This window comes from Manacus vitellinus, unplaced genomic scaffold, assembly GCF_001715985.3.
Source record: "Manacus vitellinus isolate BGI_N305 unplaced genomic scaffold, ASM171598v3 scaffold_8_pilon, whole genome shotgun sequence".
Taxonomy (NCBI): domain Eukaryota; kingdom Metazoa; phylum Chordata; class Aves; order Passeriformes; family Pipridae; genus Manacus; species Manacus vitellinus.
Genome location: NW_021940864.1, coordinates 22,571,768 through 22,593,879, shown reverse-complemented (window position 1 = coordinate 22,593,879; position 22,112 = coordinate 22,571,768). Strand labels below are relative to the sequence as shown.

At 41.5% G+C, this 22,112-nt stretch overlaps 1 protein-coding gene across 1 annotated transcript; it reads left to right on the top strand.

The window, feature by feature from the left end:
* The first annotated feature begins 9,449 nt into the window (after nucleotides 1–9,449).
* On the top strand, nucleotides 9,450–19,706 carry SCCPDH (saccharopine dehydrogenase (putative)). Its single transcript, XM_018085264.2, is given in 14 exon segments — nucleotides 9,450–9,492; nucleotides 9,495–9,535; nucleotides 9,537–9,675; nucleotides 9,845–9,957; nucleotides 10,729–10,809; nucleotides 11,294–11,423; nucleotides 12,939–12,988; nucleotides 14,618–14,748; nucleotides 15,269–15,386; nucleotides 16,338–16,457; nucleotides 16,571–16,627; nucleotides 17,594–17,705; nucleotides 18,534–18,615; nucleotides 19,059–19,706. Coding segments are annotated over 14 exon segments (1,323 nt in total). The 3' UTR covers nucleotides 19,165–19,706.
* The last annotated feature ends 2,406 nt before the right edge of the window (nucleotides 19,707–22,112 follow it).

Below are 22,112 nucleotides of genomic sequence, written 5' to 3'. Positions count from 1 at the left end.
ACCATTTTGTTCTTTAGTATTTCTCAAATTTCAGTTACTGACCCTGCATGCTGCTGAGCAGGCCAGTTCTACTAAATGAGGGGAATTTGCTGTCTCTGCATTACGTTCTGTGTTTTTGTTCTTTCCATCCTCACAGTAAATGCTACATGGTCTGGCTGCTCAACTCAGGATTAAACTCAGTCGTGAGGCAAGGCAGTGGTCTGAAAGTTAAACTTTTGCTTTCTACAGAATGAACAAAAGGATGTAGTTGGTCATTCTTGTGGCAATTCTCAGAAAACCTCCGTGATGAGATGTATTTGTGAGCAGAAGATTTCAAAAAATGGGCCCCACTCCAACATTACAGACAATAAAGATCTGTTTGGACCTTTGCTATGAGGAAGACGGAAGACATCTTGCCTTTGTCCACGTTACAGACAGATCTAAGTTCAATTGAAGCTGTCCCGTGAGAAGCTCAGTTAGGGGCTGTTGAATAGCTGCATGAGAGACACAGAAGTAGCAGCTTTGAAGTGTGGCTCCTCACCCTAATTTCAGCATAGGAATACCTCTGCAGGGTGTGGTGGCTGAGAGCACAGGACATTTGGGATTCTGCTCTCACCCCAAAAACTCTGCAGCAACTCTCCTGCACAAAACATCCACACAGAGCAAAGGCAGCCGCACTAAACTAAACTCTCTTCTCCCGCTTTCTTTCACAGGAACAGGAACGAGGGAAGAAAAGCTCTACCACTGCACCATTTCTTCTCCCCTTATCAGTGATTCCCTTCCCTTCAACCTCTGACAGTTCGTGAGGGTGTAGCATTGTGGTGGTGCAACATCAGCCCCCTTACCCCTCTCTCTGCTACTTTACAATCTCAGGAACACTTTTTAGGCCTCAGCCTTGATTAATGCTTCCTGCACAGTTGGCTCCCCTTGAGTTTATCAGAAACACTGTCTGCTCCCAGGAACTTCTATTGCCTATCGAGCTCCTGTTTTCTAACAAATAGCCTTGAAAACCTTTTTTGTCTGAATAACAGCCAAAGTGGAACAATATTATTATTAGACTTTTCAAGGAAAATTCCTGTAACTTCCAGCCTGGATTGTGGCCAGGATGGAAATTAACTGATGACCAGAGTCAATCATCTTGCAATCCTATAAAAAGTGCCCTAACTGAGATCCTTTGAGCTCTTCTGGGCTGCAGTGGGCTGCACTAGCGTCTCCCTCTGAGTGGGACATCTCTAAAGCTTGACAACTCTCAAGTTTGTGACACTCAGAGGATCACTGCTGACATGCCCTGGGCTGATACTCCCCATTCCTTAAAGCTCAGCCCTTTTAGCTGTTGAAAGATGCAAAGGTATCCAATGTGAATACTTCACTGAAATCAAGGGAAATTTTTCACAGGTATATCTTTGTATATAATTCTTTGTGTCTGTGTGTGTGCCTGTGTGAAGTGATTTAAATATATTATGAATGTTCCCATCTTAGATTCATAGTTAAATTAGATTCATAATTAAGTTATTGTTGTGCTTATAGCAAATCCTATTGGATAATTTTGTTAAATGTTAAATTAGTCAATTATTAGATTGTGCTAAATTCCTTAGTCATAAATCATTGATCAAGTCTGAGGCTAAGTTTGGCAAGGAGATTCCCTCTGCACCTCATGACTCAACATGAGGGTCTTCCTTACCCTTTGGCACCCTTACCAATATCCATCCCCAGTCTCCATGTAAATCATGCTAGATTTGGTTCTAATCTGATTTTCCTTTGTGTGCTTTATCTATGCGATCGGCGGTAGAATGAACCTTACTATTGAACTTTATCATGCTTTTGCAAATTTATATGAAACTTTCTTTTGCTGATACCTTTGCCAGTGATTCTGCAAATGACCCAGACCACTTGTTCATGACAAACATTAGTGAGAGAGGGTGGCTTCGGGAGAAGTTACGATTGCACAAAGGTTTTAAAACTGCTATAAGATTAGACAAAATAACTATGTGCTCTGCTTGCAGAATGAGAGAGAAATACTTGCACTCAGCTGCTACAGCTTCTGGGATGAAGATCAGAGTTTTGTGAAGGACCGTCCTTCCTAGCCCTTAACATAAAGGAAACAAGTGCAGTGGATAGCTGGCCTCACACCAGAGCTGTTCAAGATAGTACTGGGAAAAAACAAGTCTTTAGAGGTCAAAAGATGGAATATATTACCATTTCAAAGACAGCTACAAGGCTTTTGAGAACAGTAACACCTGTATAGTTCAGCTGTGATTTATAAATGTGTCAAAAATAAGTGGTTGTGATCTTGCCAATGTGTAAAGCAGATAATCTGATAGTCCTTCTTTGTCTGCGAACAGACAGTATATAACCTGAGGGAAGAAAAGTACTTGTGGATATGCTGCATGAACACTGACAGACCGTTCACATGCACTTTACAGAGGCACCTGGGTATGGCGTCGGGCCTTGACTGACTTCCAAGAAGTTCTGTAGGCAACAAAAGCCAATAGAGTACAGAGAATAATATTGAGGAACTGAACGTTTTTGCCTGCAAGCAGTTTTAGCTAATTAGAGCTTACAGACATTCTTCCTTTATAATGACCTTGCTTAAGTAAGATAAAAGGAATATTTCAAGGACTGTTAGACTCTGTTGTTATATTCACAACATACTTGAGGGAGAGGTAGCTAGACAATTTTACAATTCAGTCTAGTACTGAAGATTGCAGACACTAAAGAACGGGTGATCTATCCAGCCATCCGCTTACTCTTGCTGCAGCATATGGCTTCCTCACAGTTAACGTTCTGGTGCCTTGTCCCAAAATCCCATGGGCAGTTTCAGACAACCTGTCCATCAGCACCCATCAGCTGGTCTTGTTCTCCTGTCAGCTCCTCCCTTGCTGGGAGGAATGGGTTGTGCTGCTCACTCTATCAGCCACTGTCAGTTTGCTCAGGTGGGCACTTGTCCTTCATCCCTAAAAGTAACATCCTCAGATATTTGCAAAGTGTTATCATGCCTCTGTAGCTATTTTCAGTTTAATAATATATACCTTGAACATTGGATTTTTCCTGGAAGGTGTATCCATTCCTATTCCCAGATAATTCATTATTTCCTGGATGATTTTCATGAAATTGTCGTCAATTTGCCAGTCTGTTCATTGTAGCAAAGTGGCCGAACTGGAACACAATGTTTTAAAATACACTTTAAAATGGAAATAGGTTTTTATATCCTTCTATGCAATCTGATGCTCTACATTGCTAATGTCTCCCACATTTTTCATCCCCTGGGGAAAACATTTATCCTTTTTTCTTTTAGCATAGTGTATTCCAGGTTTTAACTTCTCCAGTATAGATTAGTTTGCATTTTCTGAATATTTTCACTTTTAATTTCTTACTTGTCTTTAAATTATTTCTCTGCAACTATGGCAGAAAATTTCAAGTCTTTAATTATTGTTATCAAAATGACTTCTGAGCTGAGAGGTAGGGCAGAGCCCTGCAGTACCCAGCAAGAGAACTCTGACATTTAACTCTATGTCTTCATTTACTGTGCGGCCACTTTTATTATAGAGCATTCTAATGTAATGTTGGTTGTTACTCAGTGTCATCAGAGAAAATGTGTTCTTCCTCTGCACTTTCTTTTTTCCTCTCTAAACTGACAAAACTGTACATTTATGAGTCCTTTCATACCTGCATTTCAAGTTTAGTGTGAGAAGTGACAACTGCAGTAAGTGTTGAAAGAAGAGTCTGAACTAGGCAATCAAAAGCTTTGTACTTCTATGGGTTAATGGTGTACTTCCTTTCTTTATTCAAGAAATTGTATGAAGTTGTGAATGAATGGAAATGTGTATAGAGCTTATTAAAAAATAAAAAGACGGGATCAGCAAGTGCCATAGGCTGCCATCTGTTGTTTTATATCTCCCAATTTAGAAATAAACAAAACAGGTGGAAATGACTTTGTTCATTTGTTGTTATTATTATTATTAAATGGTTGAATATATATTCAGTTGAATAGATATATGTATACGGCATACATATTCCACATGTGTATGTATATGTACCGATTAAGATGGTGCTGCACTTAATTCACAACAACTCAATGCAACACTATGGGCTTGGGGCAGAGTGGCTGGAAAGCTGCCCAGTGGAAAAGGACCTGGGGGTGTTGGTCAATAGTGGCTGAACATGAGCCAGCAGTATGCCCAGGCAGCCAAGAAGGCCAAAGGCATCCTGGGTTGTATCAGGAATGGTGTGGCCAGCAGGACTAGGGAAGTGTACTCAGCACTGGTGAGGCCCTACCTTGAGTACTGTGTCCAGTTCTGGGCCCCTCACTACAAGAAGGACATTGAGGTGCTGGAGCATGTCCAGAAGGGCAACGGAGTTGGTGAAGGGTCTGGATGCAAGTGTAATGAGGAGCTGCTGAGGGAGCTGGGATTGTTTATCCTGGAGAACAGGAGGCTCAGGGGGAACCATATTGCTCTCTACAACTACTGAAAGGAGGTTGTAGCCAGGTGGGGATCAACCTTTTCTCCCAGGTACCAAGAGACAGAATGAAGTGGCCTCAAGTTGTGCCAGAGGAGGGTTAGATTGGATATTAGAAAGAATTTCTTTGTGGAAAGAGTGGTCAAGCATTGGAATAGGCTGCCCAGGGAAGTGGTGGAGTCACCATCCATGGAGACATTTAAAAAGTGTGTAGATGTGGTAGTCAGGGACATGGTTTACTGGTGGACTTGGCAGTGTTAGATTCACATTTGGACTCGGTGACCTTAAGGATCTTTTCCAACCTAAATGGTTCTATGATTCAAGGTTGTTTTGTTTTTCAAAAAGATCAGATGATATTTTAATTTTAAAATGAAATTAAAATAAAAGAAATAAAGCATTACTAAACTGCCATATGTGACAAGCAGCTGTCTGTTGGGTTGTCTGCAGTCTTTCAAGCTTTCTGAGCATTTCAAGCTCCTCCTTTTTGTCCCAGTCTAAATGGTTTGGTTTATTGCCAGTTCTAAGTATAGGCTGGCTTTTTGGAGCCTATTGTCTCTAGATTATAAAGTAATATTCTGCATAAATTAAGAATAAGATACATCATGGCACTAAAAACTGTGGGCTTTGTTCCAGAAACTTTTGTTCTCACGGTCTTACAGTACTGAGTAACTGTAGCAGGTACATAGATGCCTGCCTTTTTTTTTTGTAAATCCCTTATATACTCACCCACATAACTCTTCATACCCTGCAGCGAATTATCTGTGCATCATTAATCAACCTTATTTCCCAACACCTCTGCTTACTCTTACTCTCTGTTTTTCTTGAGTTCCGTACTAACTTTTGCAAAGGTTCCAGCCAACTATCTTATTTCATCCTTTGAGGTACAAGACAATTACCACGTTGTGTTTAAAAAGATTGCCTTCATGCAACATTGTGTAATTGACATCGTATTGCACTCTTTCTGCTACCTTATTATTATTATTTTAATGAAAAAGTAATAATGAAACATCTGCATTTCCACTCTAATTAACAAAAAGTATCCTAAACTTATGAGTATAAAAAACTTTACCACAAAGATTGGTGTCCAAGAAAAATATGAAATACATGAAAGAAATATAGATATGAAGGATTTTATCTAAACAACTGCTGCATGAAATGAAGGGGCATATAGGTGTTCTTATAAATGCTTACACAGATTCCTTAGATCCTGTTAGAGGCTCTAGGTGGAACAGGAGAAGCTAGCAAAGGGAGGCATGACCCTTTTTATTTAAGGAATTTGAAAAGATACGGTGAATTCATGCACGGATGTGGGGGTGTGTGCACATGTTCACTTGTATGCTTTTCTATGCCAAAAAAAATTGGCAGAGACCTCTAGTAATTGAAGCTATATTAGACTGAGTCAGTCTAGCTAAAGCAGGCTTTAAAGAAATGAAATCTGGAAGTATCTGTATGCAGATACACATGGAAAAAACTAAAAGACCTTCAAATCTGAAAAAGAAGAGTTTAAAAGAAACAGCAGTATCTTCTTTTTTTTTTTTTTGTGAGCTTCTAAAGCTGATTCAGGTTGGAACTTTCTTTGCAGAAGTGCACTTGGCAGCAGATTTGACACTTCTTGTCTTCCTAATGGATGAGGAAAAACTGTAAATCATCCCACTGCTTTCCCACAGAATAATTTTTGCAATCCTGCATTGGTGACGCTAACTAGGAAGACAGGTTAACCTTTGCCTTTAGTCAAGACTGCTCTAAGCCTTCCATTTAAAATCAGAGCCTTGACATCGCCTTGATGTTTGCTATTTTGAAATCTACTTGTTATTTACACAGTCAGGAATGTAAACTGTCTTAAGAGACTTTGATTTTTGTTCTTTTTTAACCCAGAGAGCTGGAGGAAAACTGGAGATGTCTGCATACAGAATTCTTCAACTTGCCAAAGAGGGAGCTCTCTCTCTCAAAAAAAAAAAGAGTTGGAGCTACCATAATGATCTTTTATGTAAGCCAAAAAAAGAAAAAAACAACCAAAAAACTGAAACCAAATCAAATAACAACACCCAACAACAACAAAAAACCAAAACCAAACAAACCCCAAGTTTGCCTCATGTTTTGATACCTCTCTAGTTGTTTCTCAGGTACCCTTCTGCAATTCTTAAAGCCTGATTTCTTACTTGTGCAAGCTGCAATTTACAAGAGTTATTTTGTTCCCGCAATGTGTTTTAAAGAACAGAGATGACACTGAAAGAGTAGGTGAAATTTTGAGAGTTGTGAATTGATAAACAGGGTAGGTCTGCCCAAGCTGGTGAAATGTTTCAGTCATCAAGAGGAGACAGGGCGCTCAGCACTGCATACAAGCCTGTGCTTGCCAAGCCACTGGCCTATCAATACAATGAAGGTCTTATCAAATACATGTGGCCCGAGGAAGCTTGTGCAGTCCTGATTCTTTACAAATGGTTGAGTCAGAATTATACGTTTATAAATCGCCTTGTTTTCTGGGAGTGACAGGAGATAATATGGAAGAGGGAGAGTAGGCAAGAGAGGCAAGCATCTGGAGCAAATGGATGCAGAAAGCAGTCTGAGGATCCCAGCCAGACCTACAAGCTATGTCAAAATCCCTCAGTAAATTTGCAGACTTCTTCCAGCCTCCTGTCGCTGAATAATTTTAAATACTAACGCAAAGTCTGAAGAAAAAATATTTTTGTTAACTTCAAATTTGGGGAAAAATATATATCGTTTATTGTTGCAATGTTTTACAAAAGAGAAAGGAGAATGGAAGACCAAAGTCAGTGGCCTCAAAGAAAACAGACCTTACTTCAACAATTGGTGGCAGAAGAAAAAAACTGAGAATAAGAAGAAAGCAGCTCAGAGGAGTTCAACACTCTTATGAGCACAGAGGGAAATTATCCCTGAATGTAGGAAGGAGTGGAAGGTAGAAGAGATCAGCTTGACTAATGAGATGTTCAGTGACCTCAAAGACAAGAAACTGGTTTTGCAGGGTTGATCTGTAAATCAGATCAACAAAATTATCTGAATTAAAAAGGAACACAAAACCCGTCTTTGTCCTTCCCTCCCCCACTCTTTGTTTTTTGTTAGACTGATTTGTTTCACTGCCACAGCTGATGGTGTAGGCCTACAAACAACTGCATCAGCACTACTCAAGGAGTTGATACTGATGCTTAGAGGAGAGGATATACTGCCTTGGAGATGAGACGTTTAGCATGTATTCAGAAAAGTCATTACTCTTCAGGCAGATCTGAGATGGGAAAAGACTAGTTAGGTAGCAGTAATTTGAAAAAGCCTCCAAGGTGGAACAGATCTTGAGATTCAAGTGCAGCAACAATGACAGTCACAAAAAGGAAAAAAAAAAGGCTAATATTTGAGGCATGTAGAAACAGTGGTAAACTCCATCCCATCAACTAACCTCAATCAATTTAGCACTGACAATGTGAATGTGGGGTCTAGTAGTGGACACTAGGTCACCAGAAAAATGTAAAACAGTTGGAGAAAGTTCAGAAGAGAACATGAAAAATGTATGTATGAAGTGGCCTGTATGGAAAAATCAAAAAACTCTTTTTAGTACAGGGAAGACTGAGGAGATGCATGGCAGTTTCCAGCTGTGCAGCATCTTTGTACATACTCCTCCGAGACTAAATCTTTTGCCAAGATGTCCTCAAGAAACAGGATAAATAGTATGGGGCTAAAACTACAGGTCTTAAGATCTAGCTTATTGTCTCTAGCCATATGTATAAGAAATGCAGGTGGAGACTGCCTGAGGAACAGTGTGAAAGCGTCTGCCACTGGAGGTTTTAAAACAGGTTTGACAGGCCTCTTTTGAGAAGAGTTTAGATACGGTAGATGCTACCTGGGAAAAAGGGCCAGAGAGCAGGATTCACAAGGCTGTTCCCACGTGACTTGCTGCAAGCCTCTGGAATCAAGGTGAGTAGCCTGGCCATGGAAAGCACAGAAAACACAGCCATACCTCACCACTCAGTGCAGTCTTGGATGCTCCATACCAAAGTGTCTCTGCAGGGCCACTGCTTCTCCCCACCACAGTAGAAACTTCACATTTTTTGTTGTTCTGCTTTTGTTGTTGAGCAAACCATAAATATTTGCTGCAATTTTGGGGAAAAAAGTGTGTTTCATTTTACTTCTAGGTAATTAAAGTTTTCTATTTTATTAATTGCAGACCTGTGCTGAAAAGCCTATAGTAGTAGCTCATGGCAATGAGCCATGCTCATCACGAGAGAATATGTCTGCTGTGGGACCAATGATGGTGATCCAAAGGAGGGCCACCAAGTTGATCAGGGGGATGGAGCACCTCTCCTCTGAGGTGAAAGGCTGAGAGAATTTAGATTGTTCAGCCTGTAAAAGAGAAGGGTTCGGGGTGACCTAATTATGGTCTTCCAGTACTTGAAGGGAACTTAAAGGAAAGATGGGGCAAGACTATTTACAAGAGCATGTAGTGACAGGACAAGGGCAAATGGGTTCAAATTGAAACATGGCAGGCTTAGATTAGATTTTAGGAAAAAATTCTTTACTGTGAGGGTGGTGAGACACTGGAACAGGTTGCCCAGAGAAGCTGTGGTTGCCCCATCCCTGAAGGTGTTCAAGGCCAAACTGGATGGGGCTCTGAGCAACCTGGTCTAGTTGAAAGTGCCCCTGCCCACGGCAGAAGGCTTGGAACTAGATGATCCTCTAGGTCCCTTCCAACCTGAACCATTCTCTGATTCCCTGGTGGCTTCTCCCAACAAATGTTGTTGCGTACACCGCCGGGCTCCAAGCCCTCTCGGCCGTACCCTGACACGCTTCTATTCGCTTATGGTATGTCACCGCCCCCGACAGGCAGCACCCCCACCTCTGCCCCAGCTGCCGCAACGCGACCAAAGGTGGTTCTCCCCCGGCCGGGGGCCGAGAGCGCGGGCGGGCGGGGTGGTGCTGAGCCCGCGGGGGCGGTGCTGTGAGTGCCGTGATCGCTGTGATCGCGGACATCCCGGCGCTCCCGTAGTGCGGCGGCTGCTCTCGCCATGGCGGCCGGCAGCGGCACGAAGGCGGCCGAGCGGCTCTACGACATGTGGTGTTCGGCGCCTCGGGCTTCACCGGACAGTTCGTGTGTGGAGGAGGTGGCGCGGGCGGCGGCGGCGGCGGCCGCCGGCGAGGGTCAGCTGTGCCGCGGCCCCCTGCGCTGGGCCGTGGCCGGGCGGAGCCGCGAGAAGCTGCGGGCGGTGCTGGAGCGGGCGGCCGAACGACTGGGTACGGGCCGCGGCCGGGCCGGGGGCGCAGCGCCGGGGCAGGGGGGCAGCGGGTCGGGCCCGGAGCCGCCCGCGGGCGGGTGTGCGGGGAAGGGCTGCGGGGGCGAGCCCCGGAGGTGGGGCTCGCCCCGGAGAGGGCGGTGAGGGTGACCGCGGTCTCCGGTGCGCAGGGAAGGCGACGCTCGGGGCAGAGGTCGACGTGCTGCTGTGCGATGTGGGCGACGCGGTCTCGCTGGCCGCCATGGCGAAGCAGACCCGGGTGGTGCTGAACTGCGTGGGCCCGGTGAGTGCGGGGTGCGGGCGGGGCCGCGCCGGGGCTCGGGCGGCCGCGTTCCCCGCCCTTCCTCGGGTCTACGCGGCTCCTTGAACCCGAACCCGAAGGACAGCCGCCTACTGCAGTGGCCGCAGGGTGTGCCACTGCAATGGCTGGTGGCGCGATGCGCGGGCAGATCTCCTCAGATACAGCGGGGTTCGGTTTAGGTCTTCCATAGGAAGCATAAGAAACTGATGGTGAAGTTGGCCCAACGTTTCAGGTTGGGCCAGAGTGTTTCGAGTGGCACTAGGGTTAAAAGTAGAGCAGGAAGAGGGGCCCACAGGCTTGCTGCTGTAAGCTCTTGGCTCTTTTAAAACTTCCAGCGGCAGTATTTCCAGTACATTCAGAGGGCATCAAAGTATGGGAGGTGGAAGTTGGGTCATGCCAATGTCTTTGAAATTAAGAGTGTTTAAGCAGAGAATATGCTGATAATAAAGCGCAAAAAACATAGAGTGAGACTAGCAGCAGTATTCAATTGGTCTTGGTGATCTGATTTTATGAGAGATCAGGTGTAGTAGCCTGTGCAGCAAACTCCATTATCAGTGGTGGAGTTTGTTATGCTGTTCCTTCTCCCCACACCCCCAAGAAATAAAAGTGCTATTACATTTTAGCCCCACTTAGCAAAATCAGTAGCCACCAAATTTACTTTTATTGTAGAGGTGTACATTAGATAAAGCATGTTGGGTAAGTTCTGGTGTGTGGGTTTTCTTTTGTTACGTGTGGTGTTTTTTCCTTCTATAGTACAGATTCTTTGGAGAGCCTGTGGTAGAAGCTTGTGTTGAAAATGGTGCAAGCTGCATTGACATCAGTGGAGAGCCCCAGGTATGTGACAGTAAAAACCACTACCTTACATAAAGGATCTACGAAAGGAGTGTTTATTCAGTGTGCTTCATGTTTCTGCCAATGTTTCTGAACATGAACACAAATTCTGCCTCCTCATCTACAATTACTGTAAAAGATGCAGTAAGTCTTTTAAGGTACACTAATGTGTGTTGGTTGTATAGTTTCCTTGCTTGTAAGAATAGAGCCTTTTAGGTTCTCTCTGGAAATCCCAAGTTCTGAATTCTGTTTCAAGCCTCAGTTGTGATTCTGCATAGGAATTCTATACATTTCTTTGCACTGCTGTGAAACTTTGATACTTGACCAGGACTTATATATATATATATATATATCTGTCGTAAAGGTGCATGTAGGTGGTTTGAAGCATGTAGGTTGCTATAATGTGACAGTAAAGCACTGATGGCTAATATTGCATATGGCCAAGAATGGATTTCTGCTTAAAATACTTGTTCTGACTGTGTTTTAGTTCCTGGAGGGAATGTACCTGAAATACAACGAAAAAGCTGCGGAAAAGGGGGTATATGTCGTTGGAAGCTGTGGCTTTGACTCCATACCAGCTGATATGGGAGTACTGTACACCAGAGACAAGTTGAAAGGTGACTTGAATAAATACGTCCTTATGGTGAAAAGGAAATGCAGATTATGCTTTCATCTGGTTTCCTAAAGCAGCAGTGCTTCTGTGGAAACTCTTTCAGTGACTCTTTTTGCCTGCCTTTATCAGGTGACCACTTTCAACCAAATGTGGTAGAGAGAAATTTCAAAGTAAGTCCTATTCCCATATTGGAGAAGATTGGTAGAGTAGGGATTCAAGGTCATGTTGCTCACTGAGAGGACAGACCCTTCAGCTATGAGCTGTTCAGCCAGCATATGGACTTCTCTAGGCAAGCCTCAGCACACTGCCACTTGTGCAGAGGATCTTGTAGGGAAAAGACAGTGCGGGGGGGGGACAGCTGTGGGAAAGGGTCCACAGACTGGTAGGTAATCAGGTTTCCTAAGTTTTCTTTTTCAGCTGCAGTGTCTTAGAAGCTGTCACGTAAGTAGCAAGACAGTGCCATGCAGTGCCTTTTGCTTTAATAGCAGCTGAAAGAGGACAAATATATTTGAGAAAAGATACGAAAGGATTTAATTCTCTGTAAATAATACTTGATCCTGGTTTCAAATGAGGATACTCTGTTCCTCAGGTCTGACTTTCAGTTGGGAGGGCCGATAGGAGTATCCAAATGTTTTGCTTTTATGGACTATGAAAAAGACTGTTAAATGGGTTTGGTTTATATTGAAGTGTATTGTGAACTTACAGTTGAAGAAGCCTCAAGTGGGATTTGACTGGAGGGAGAAGCAAGGCATGAAAATGAGTATCTAGTTGCTCATGAGGTTGTAATTTCGTGTTTGAAACCTGTTTTGAATAAAGATGTCTTTTATATTTTCTTATTTTGACTTTATGGTATTACCACCTGTTTATCCGGTTGCTTGTTATATGGAAATTTACCCATACAAGTAGTTTTACAGTCTCATAAGGAACTGAGCAAAGCAAAACAAAACAGAATTTGGAGGCACTGTTTTGTGCTGCTGCTCATCACAACTAAGCATTCTTTGCAAAACACAAGCTATGCTAAAATGAATGTTTTAGGATATTTTGTTTTGGTTTAGGCTACTTGTTTTTTGGGGGAGGTTATGGGTTGTTTTATTTTGGTGGGGGGTTTTTTGTAGTTCAGGTGTACCAAATTTTTAGTCCATCTTTGCTTTCACAGCCAACATCATCCTTTATTTTGAAACTTGGAGGAAAACGAAATGTGGCTCTTAATATTCCTTCCTTTTTTTACCCCAATGAATTTTTTACATTATCTCATTAACTAGGTAAGACAAATGAAAAAATTTAATGAGTGCAGGTAGTATTAGTGACCGTTATTGAGGTACTTTACACAAGAAATTTAATACTTGCTTACTCAAATAGCTGTGCATCCTATGTTATTTGGCTTCGAGATAAAGATATAACTCTACCTTTTCAGCTGATAGTGTCAGTGGCCTGCTATTTGAGTCTACCAGAGCGTAGTGTGGTCTTGCAAACTAATGGCTGAATGTGCCAAGTAATATTTTCTCCTCTCTTTTGACAGGTACCTTAACTGCTGTTGAAAGTTTCCTGTCGGTAAAATCTGGGCCTGAGGTTAGTTGGTTTCTGCCTTCTTGGAACTCAGAGGTTTTTGTGATAGCATCAGACTAGCCCATCAGAATAACTGTTGCTACATTAATACAGTCCAAAGAGCAAGCTGGCAGTTATTTGAGTCAAAGAACTTTATTCTTTAGGTGCTAATGAAAGTTTCCCAAGCAAACACCATTTTGTAAGGTCTGTTTTCAGAGGGTGTCTACCTAGAGTTTGTTGTGGTAAGCTGTTCCAAGAATTATTTTGGTTTTGCAGAGATGTGGGAAAGATTCTTACACAAGTAAAACTATAATAAGATCCATAGTGTGTTGCCAGTAATCCTAGTGTTTGTCTTTGGGTTTTTTGTTTGTTGGGGGGCAAGTTGTTTCAATATACTTAATGCATGTAATCATGATACAGGTAGGTAGTAATTGTAATAATGTGAAATATATGTAATAGTCCTAATGTCATTGTTAAAACAATGCAATGATGATCCAAGCCAGTCTTGGTGCCCAGCTACCAAACATGCTATTTCTGGCTTAATCACCCATCTTATTAGATAGGGCCTAAGTCACAGTCTGTTCTTACAAACATCTGGAGGAGTGGAGGAAGCCCTTGGAATGGGAGAATAATATCCATCTATTAATGAACAGGGAATAGTAGTGAATGAGTCTGTATAAATCTGTATGTTGGGTAGAAAGATGGTTTACCTATGTGTGGTGTAACTTCTAAGTGTTGGTAAGAAGAGATATCAATAATGGGAATTAACTGCAGTGGGATGGTTAGAAGAGATACAGATACGTATTAAGTATGTGGTGCCTGAGCATGTTGTGGGTCATATGGAATGAGGGATGGAGGTTGCATTGGGTGTGGCTGAGTTCATTTCCCCATAGAAGCCATCACTGTGCTGTGCTTCCTGTGGTAGCTGCAGAGGTGTTGATAACACACCAGTGTTTTGGCTACTGCTGAGCACTGCTCCCACAGCGCTAAGGCTGTCTCTGCAACGTTCTCCCCCTCATCCAGCAGTCTGGGGTGGGCAAGATCCTGGGAGGGGGCATAGTCAGGACAGCTGACTAAAGGGGTATTCCATGTCATGCAAGTTCGTTCAGCAATAAAAGCTAAAGGTGGGAGGCGTTTGTTACTACAACACCTGTGTTGCGGAGCAAGCACTCTGCATACTGAAGCTCTGCCTCCCGGGAAGTGGCTGGACATCACCTGCTGATGGAAAGTAGAGAAGTCTTTTGTTTTCCTTTGCTTCCATATACAGCTTTTGCTTTATTAAGTTGCCTTTGTCTTCACACACAAGGGATTTTTCTGTCTTATTTTCTCCTCTCCCTATCCTAGCTAGGAAGAGAGTGATAAAGTGTCTTGGTGAGCACCTGGCATCCAGCCAAGGTCATCCCACTCCACTATAATGCATGTAATCATAACACATATATTGTATTTTATTGTATTGGCCTTTTAGCCATCAGCACACTTGTAACAAACATAGATAGAGCCCTCCCCAAATCTTCGTTTGCGAAGCCCAGCCATGAGTGTGATAACACATATATGTAATAATTGTAATATGTGTAATAGTTCTAGTATCATTGTTAAAATAATACATGAAACCTTTAAATACTGAACTGTTTACTGTTTTGGGTGTGTCGCCAGGGTGTTTGTGTACACGATGGGACCTGGAAGTCAGCTGTCTATGGCCTTGCGGATGAAGACAACCTGAGGAAACTTCGAAAAAAGATAGGATATGCCCCTGTTCCAATAGTTGGTGCAAAGCTTAAAAAAAGGTATAAGTGTAAGATGTGAAACATGCTGTCTTCTAACAGTATTTATGATACAGATTGCTAACATAGTATTAAATACTGAAAGGATGCATTTAGGACTTCAATATAATATGAACACATAGATGCTCATCTAGTAGAATTGAAGATAAGTTCAGCTTTACTGATTTGTTCATATCTTAATGAAGAGAGAACATGTCTCAGCATCTACTAGGTTTCAAAGTTCACTTGTTCGAAGACTTTTAGTGACGTGGCAAACTTTTGATTTCAGAAGTGATTAGTAGAATGGGGGGGAAAAAAAGGAGAAGACTATTATATTGATTATCAAATTCATCCTTGCTACAGTGCGTGGAATTTTGAGTGAGCCAGGGATAAATTTGGCATTGTTTGCATTCACTGAAAAGAGATAATGTCATAAAAATGCTTGAGAGAAAGCTGATAATGGTAAGGCCAGTATGATCAGTTTCTTTCAGTTTGCACAAACATTGGAACATTTTTAATGACTTTATTTTTTTTCCATTTGCAGAGGATTTTTGTTTTACAATCAGGAATTCAAAGAGTACTCTATTCCATTCATGGGATCTGATGGTTCTGTTGTGAAACGGACTCAGCGTTATTTGCACACAGAGTTGCAGGAAACACCTGTAAGTTACTGTTATTTGTGTGCTATGTCTTCTGGGTGCACTGGCCTGTTCCATCCTGCTTTATACTGTGGCTGATGAGCCTGCCTTTGGCTGCCAGCATGATACTTATGAGAGTGTCTTGTAGGGTTGCCCTGCTCTCTGATTTCTGGATATGTATTTGTAGGGAATGGAAACCATGAGTCACAGTCACATTTGAAAGGTTGCATTAAATGGATTAATTTCTGTTTCTGTGCCGAGGCTTTTCTTGTTGTACCAGTAGAGCTTCTAAAAGGATCATAATTTTAGTCTGCGTAGCTGTAGCTAGGTCAGCATATAGTGTAGTAAATTCTCTGGTAAAGAATTCATATGCTGCTCATTTATATCTTAAGACTTTAATGCTTGGGTCTCCAGTGTGCAGAGTAAAGGCAGTGTGAAGTGATGGCGGTGGAAAAGATGTTTAATGTTTGTGTTTCATGGTTTCCTGAGAGAACACCAGCACCAATAGTCTGTATAACTGCTATGCAGAATCATACACATCAGTTAAGAGAGTGAGATAGTGCTTTAAAAATATCCTTGGAAGCTACTAATGAGAAAGGCTTGCCATTGCTATTTCAGTTTCTCTTACAGAAAAGGATAAAGAGAAGGAAAGGAGGATCTAGGAAAGAAGGCTGAAATCAGATGCCAAAAACATATCTTTCTGTAAAGTTGTCCATTCTTATTTACCATGCCTGCTCCCTCACCACTCTGTAGTTATATTATCTTCTCAGAATGAATGACAAAGTTAAGCATTCTTCAAAGAGTTGCTTAGAACTAAGACACTTGTTTAAGGCCCTATTTAAACTGCTATCTGTTCTATGAAACAACTGCATCTTAATTTGAGGTAGATTAATTTTTTTAAAATGGAAATTTGATGCATTTTAATGCAAGAAATTTACTGTAAATCTTATCAGTGAAAATACGTTTTTGCTTCAGGTCCAGTATGGTGCTTATGTGAATGTAGGTGGTCTTGGCTCTGTTATCAAGCTGATGTTTGCTGGCATGTTATTTCTTCTCCTGGTGAAGTTTAACTTTGGAAGAAAACTTCTGACAAAAGTAAGTTTTCAAAACACAAAATAACTCAGTGTTTGGAGATTTTTTTTTTCTCTCTAGTTTACTGTTGGTCTTTTTTTGTCTTTTTTTTTTCCCCCTCTCCTCTCATCACGTAGTACCCAGAATTTTTCTCTGCTGGACGTTTCACAAAGGAAGGACCAACCCAGAAACAGGTAACTGACTGTTTTCCATTACAGTTGTTCAATACATTTGTTATGGTAATAGTGGAATAGTAAATTAGAATCAACTGCTTAGTCTCAGAGAAATAATTTCTAAATGAATCCAAGAATATTCTGAGTTGGAAGGAACCCACTAGGATCATCAAAGTCCAACACAGGCCCTGCACAGGACAGCCCCAAGAGTCACACCATGTGCCTGAGAGCATTGTCCAAACGCTTCTTGAACTCTGTCAGGCTTGGTGCTGTGACCATGTCCCTGGGGAACCTGTTCCAGTGCTCAGCCACCCTCTAGGTGAAGAATCTTTTTCCAACCTAAACCTCCCTTGATGCAACTTCAGGCCATTTCCTCGGGTCCTGGTCACCACAGAGAAGAGATCAGTGTCTGCCCCTCTGCTTCCCCGCATGAGAAGGCTGAAGACTGCAATGAGGTCTCCTCTCAGTCTTTTCTTCTCCAGGCTGAACAGACCAAGTGACTTCATCTGCTCCTCATACGGCTTCCCCTCTAGGCCCAAATGCACATTTTGTGTGCCTGTTCAGATAGTTATAGAATATTTACATAATCATGCCTTCTGTTATTAGACATCAGAGTATGTGTAACTCCTATGAGGAATAAATGGATAATATTGGTGGGCCTGATGTATTTACATGGGTGGCTCAGAGCACTCTATCAAAGGTGATGACTGAGGGAGACCGATTAGCAAAAACCTAGGACTGAAAGCACTGAGAGAATAAACAGACTTCAGAAAAAGAACAGTTCCAACAAAGTGGAAGCAATTAAAAATTGAGATGAGATTATACCTTTTAAGCAATAACTCAAAATAAGTGCTCTTATGTTTAAATGGATTATAGTATTTGGCAGAATTCTGTATATAGAATTTGGATACTTATATTTACTACTTGTGTTTGCCTGATATCAGCGAGTTACTGTTTTGGTGACCTTGCTTGTCTTGTTCACTACAGATGGATGGAACCTCTTTTACAATGACTTTTTTTGGTGAGGGTTACAGTGAGGGGCAAGATCCCCAGAGTGGCAAACCAAATGTGAAGATCTGCACTGAAGTGAAAGGACCAGGTATGTATGTTAGTAGCAGCTGACTGCTTTTGCCTGCTCCAAAATAGGTTTATGATTCCACTGCTGTCTCTTTCACCCTTGAGAAGGACTTGCAACATGAACAAAATCACAGGCTTTACAGTGTATTTACCTTGGATACTAGAATTCATTGACTTGGTTTTTGAAATGGCCAGTTCATTTGAATTCTTGTCATTATCTTTCCTCTGACTTTCCCTGTTCCAATTCTCATGTTTGCTGAGTGGAGCCATTGAAGGGAGAGGGCTTTAAGGATAGTTTTCAGTTGTTATAGCCTGGACTTACTACTTGTGTTTTTTCCAGTTCCCTGAGAGTGAACCTAACCTGGTCTAGTGTGGTATAATTTCTAGCTATAGCATACTTCTGTTCAGGTCATTCCTTGAGGGGAGACGACACCCTACGTGGTTTGGAGAGAGCAAGAATCTACGTTCAGAAAGGAGTTAATCTACCATAGCTTCTTTAAATAACTAGAGATGTAGCTGAATTCAAGCTACACAACAAAGGTCTGAATTTAGGCACAGAAGGGAGTAAGTTCTTGCTGTATTGGAGAGCCCTCTCTCACCATGGTGTAGACACTCAATGATTGTGGTGTGGTTATAGGCCTATATGTGAAGCAGTATTTGTCTGGATTAGATCTTAAGGACTTCACCAGCTACTTGGGCTGATTACTAGGTAAAAAACGCTGTTCTTAGATGGGGAAGGCCGTTTCATTGCCAAAGAGATTATTCTTCTGAATGCTGTAGAGAAGAACAAACTTACATTCTACACTTCAACACACTGTATGTCATTTGGGGGTTTTGTTTTGTTTGTCAGAGCCTGGATATGTTGCTACACCTATTGCAATGGTTCAAGCAGCTGTATCTCTTCTGGAAGATGCACCTTCTCTGCCTAAACGGTAAGTACTTTCCCATTCTGAGTAGCTTGCTCTTCCTTAGAGCTACTATGTGCAAATGTTTCTGTTTGAAAATATGCATATCAACCCTGTGGATTTCTGTGTTACCTCACCCAACTGGCTGTGCAAGGGAGATGCTTCACCACAGGCTGATTTAAAGCCACTTGGTCTTTCCCAGTCTTTCAGTTTGAAAGGATGTAGTCATAGGCTTTTAGTCAGGCTTTTGCATCAGTGTCTATATGTTCAGTTAATGGAATGGTTTCTGTTGGGTTTGCTGGATGCAGCAATGAATCTATAATTATAACCACCTTGCCAAATTTCTTATCCACTCTGTTCTGGGACAAAGTGGCTTTTTTCTTTCTTAATCATGGAAGCACATCTTTAACTTCACAGAAAGGTGTCCCTCGATCACTGTGCCACTAATGTTTTTCTCTTTTCACTAACAGGGGTGGTGTATATTCTCCGGGAGCTGCCTTCTCCAAAACAAAACTGATTGATCGCCTCAACAGACGTGGTGTTGAGTTCTCTGTTATTAGCAAGCCTGAAGTCTGAAGACAAAACATAACTATGAATTAACACCTTTAATGGGTCTAACTCAAATAAAACTCATTTGGCTGCAAAAGCCTAATCGTAAAGTAGTTTCACTGTGCAATTGTTTGCAGCAGAAACAGAAGAAAACTTGAGTTAAATGTATAATACTATTTGCTATAGTGAGAAAATCCCTAAAGGGTGGGTATTAAGTTTTAATTCACAGACATATTAAATTGGTAACTTCTTGGGTACTAGTTCTAGAATTTTAATGTTGTTCATCTAAGTTTTTCAGGTTCCTACTTAGTGGACCAGCTATAGTGTCTGCTTCACAAGTAACCATAGCCACCTCACTTCACCCGTTCTGCAACTATGTAAAGCAGGCAGGCCTGGGATAACAAGTGCCTTAGCAGATGAAACTACTAGTTTCTCCTTGTGTTTGGCATGTCTTTAATACCATTTTCAATTAATCTTTATTTAATAACTGTTCTTAGTGCAGATCTGTGTGTTAGGGTTTCTATAGTTAGGTAAGTAGTAATAAACTGTATTACTTTTGCACATTGTAACGATGGAGGCTTGTTCTGTTGATCATTTTGGAAGCTGTTTGACCTGATGCAATCCAGGTTCTAGGTGCACTGGCCTATTTCATACTACTTGATACTGTAACTGATGAGTCTGCTTTTTGCTGCTAGCATAATTATGACAGTGTCATGTCGGGTTATCTTGCTCTCTGGGTATGGATTGGTAGGAAATGGAAGCCTTGAGTTACAGAAATATTGAAAGGTAGCCTTCTTGATTTTTGGGAGTGATAAATACATTAAATTATTTTTCTCTGCAGAGGTGCTTTTTTTTTTTTATCTTGTAAAAACTCTGAAAATTAGTCTGAGATATATAAAGGTTTCTGTCTCAGCTGCATCACATTCACCATTTTTATTATCAGGCAAACCACATAAAAACTGATGCTTTATAGAATCATAGCTGTATTGAAGATTGCCTTATGGATGTAGTTCACCCTATAATGGTGGTTTAGGTGCTGCTTCTTAAGCTTTTATGCCTTCACTGCACTGTCTTCAATAACCTAAAGTTAAAAAATGCCTGTTAATACTTTATTCCTTACCAAACAGACAAACTTCACACTGATGAAACTGAAGATGGTGAAAAGCTGCTTTTCCTTTCAGATCACTACCACTTTGAAAGTTAGAAACATACAATGTACTCTCTACTAGAGATGACAGTTCATTCATTTAAGGGGCAGAGATCAGAGCAGTCAGTGTATGCAATTCACAGGCTCCCTTTCTGGTATTTCCATTCAGGACTAGCAATGTGCCACCGCCCACGGACAGTGGGCAGTTTTACAACACAAGGTGTGTATGCAACTGGCACTGATCATCACATTGCAGTGCCTTCTGCACGACTCCACACTCACACAGAGTGACCCACTCTGTGTCTGACAGGGTAAAACACAATTATGTCCCTGGAGTTTAAAGTTTTGGTCGTGACAACAAAAAGAGTATTTTTCAAATTAATTTCCTGAAGAAACAAGAACATGGCATCTTCTTGTCTGCAGTGCTATCTCCTATCCCAGTACTTTTTGCAACTTCTACACTGCTCTTCCAAAAGGCACACAACATGTTATTCCACAGAGCAGCATTTCCAGTTGCTGTGTCCAGCACAGCAACTCAGCAAAGCAATGGCCACAGCTTATTTCTTCACTAATTAATCAGCTGTGCACAGCATGAAATGAAGTGACTGCTGTAAAAATACCTACACATCTTCATGTAGAAGTGTTCAGGCCTTCTCAAATTGGCTCAGAAATGTTTTACAGTATTGAAAGGGTTTAAAAGGAGGAGGAAGAAGCTAGTTCAAGGGTATGGGTGATATTTCGTAACAAGAGAAAGGTCACAACGATTTTGTTCAGGTAGGCAAATGCAAAAAGATTAAGTCAGGTTTTATTGCCTTGCATGGTATCAATTTGATGGCAGTGAATAGAAATGCAGCTTAACACAAACAACTGATAACTAAAATTACTGCAAAACGTCATCACTGAATTTGACAGACACTTGGCTGATATGGCTTAGTTGTCATTCATGTAACTATTAAGAATCTGAGGCATGCATATGTGGCTTCTAGAAATGCATGTCAAACTACGCAGAGCTATGGAGCACTTAAATACTAAGATGGTTAAGCTACAAATTGCATCTTTTAAGTAGCTAACTGTGGATTGAAAAGTCCAAATTTAATTTACTTTGTTCTATGCAATAAAAATAAATGTATTTCTCAAAGCTATAGGACAAACTGATGTTAACTGAGAACTAAACTTCCCTCTTCAAGACTGTTCCAAACTTACTGTTTCCAGTATGTTTTTGGTTTGGTTTGGTTGATAGCAGCTTTTTAAAATACAAACCTTAGCCACAAGAGGAGTCTCCAGTAAATTCAGCTCTGATGCTCCTGGAGAATTCTTTTGTGAGATAGAGCGATGTGTCTTTGATTTCAGTGGGCTGGATACCACAAAAGTAGAAGCTCTGCACGGTGTCTGCCAGCTTTCATCCTGTGCCGCAGAACAGGAAGGAACAGGACGAACCACCAAATCCAGCAATCTGTTAGGACACACAACTTAGGCTATGAATGTAAATAAATAAATGAAAAAAATGCTATGTTCATCTGAGATTATACAGAACAAAAACATTCAATGATCAACAAATGCAGGTGAAGCCTCACTGTTGGGGTGATGTATCAGGGTCACAAACAAGTGACAGACACTTTTGGGGTGTCAAAGTCTATACACCCAACAGCTTGATGGTAGTCAAGGTTTTAGCCTCAGCTATCTTAAACTCTGTAAGCACATTTGCCATAGTGTAAATGCATGTATTTGCATAAGTAAGATTGTCATACCAAAACAGTTTCTCTAAATATTACTTCCGATTGATTCATAAATGTTATATATTGTATGTGCAAAAGAAGTGAAGCAAAGC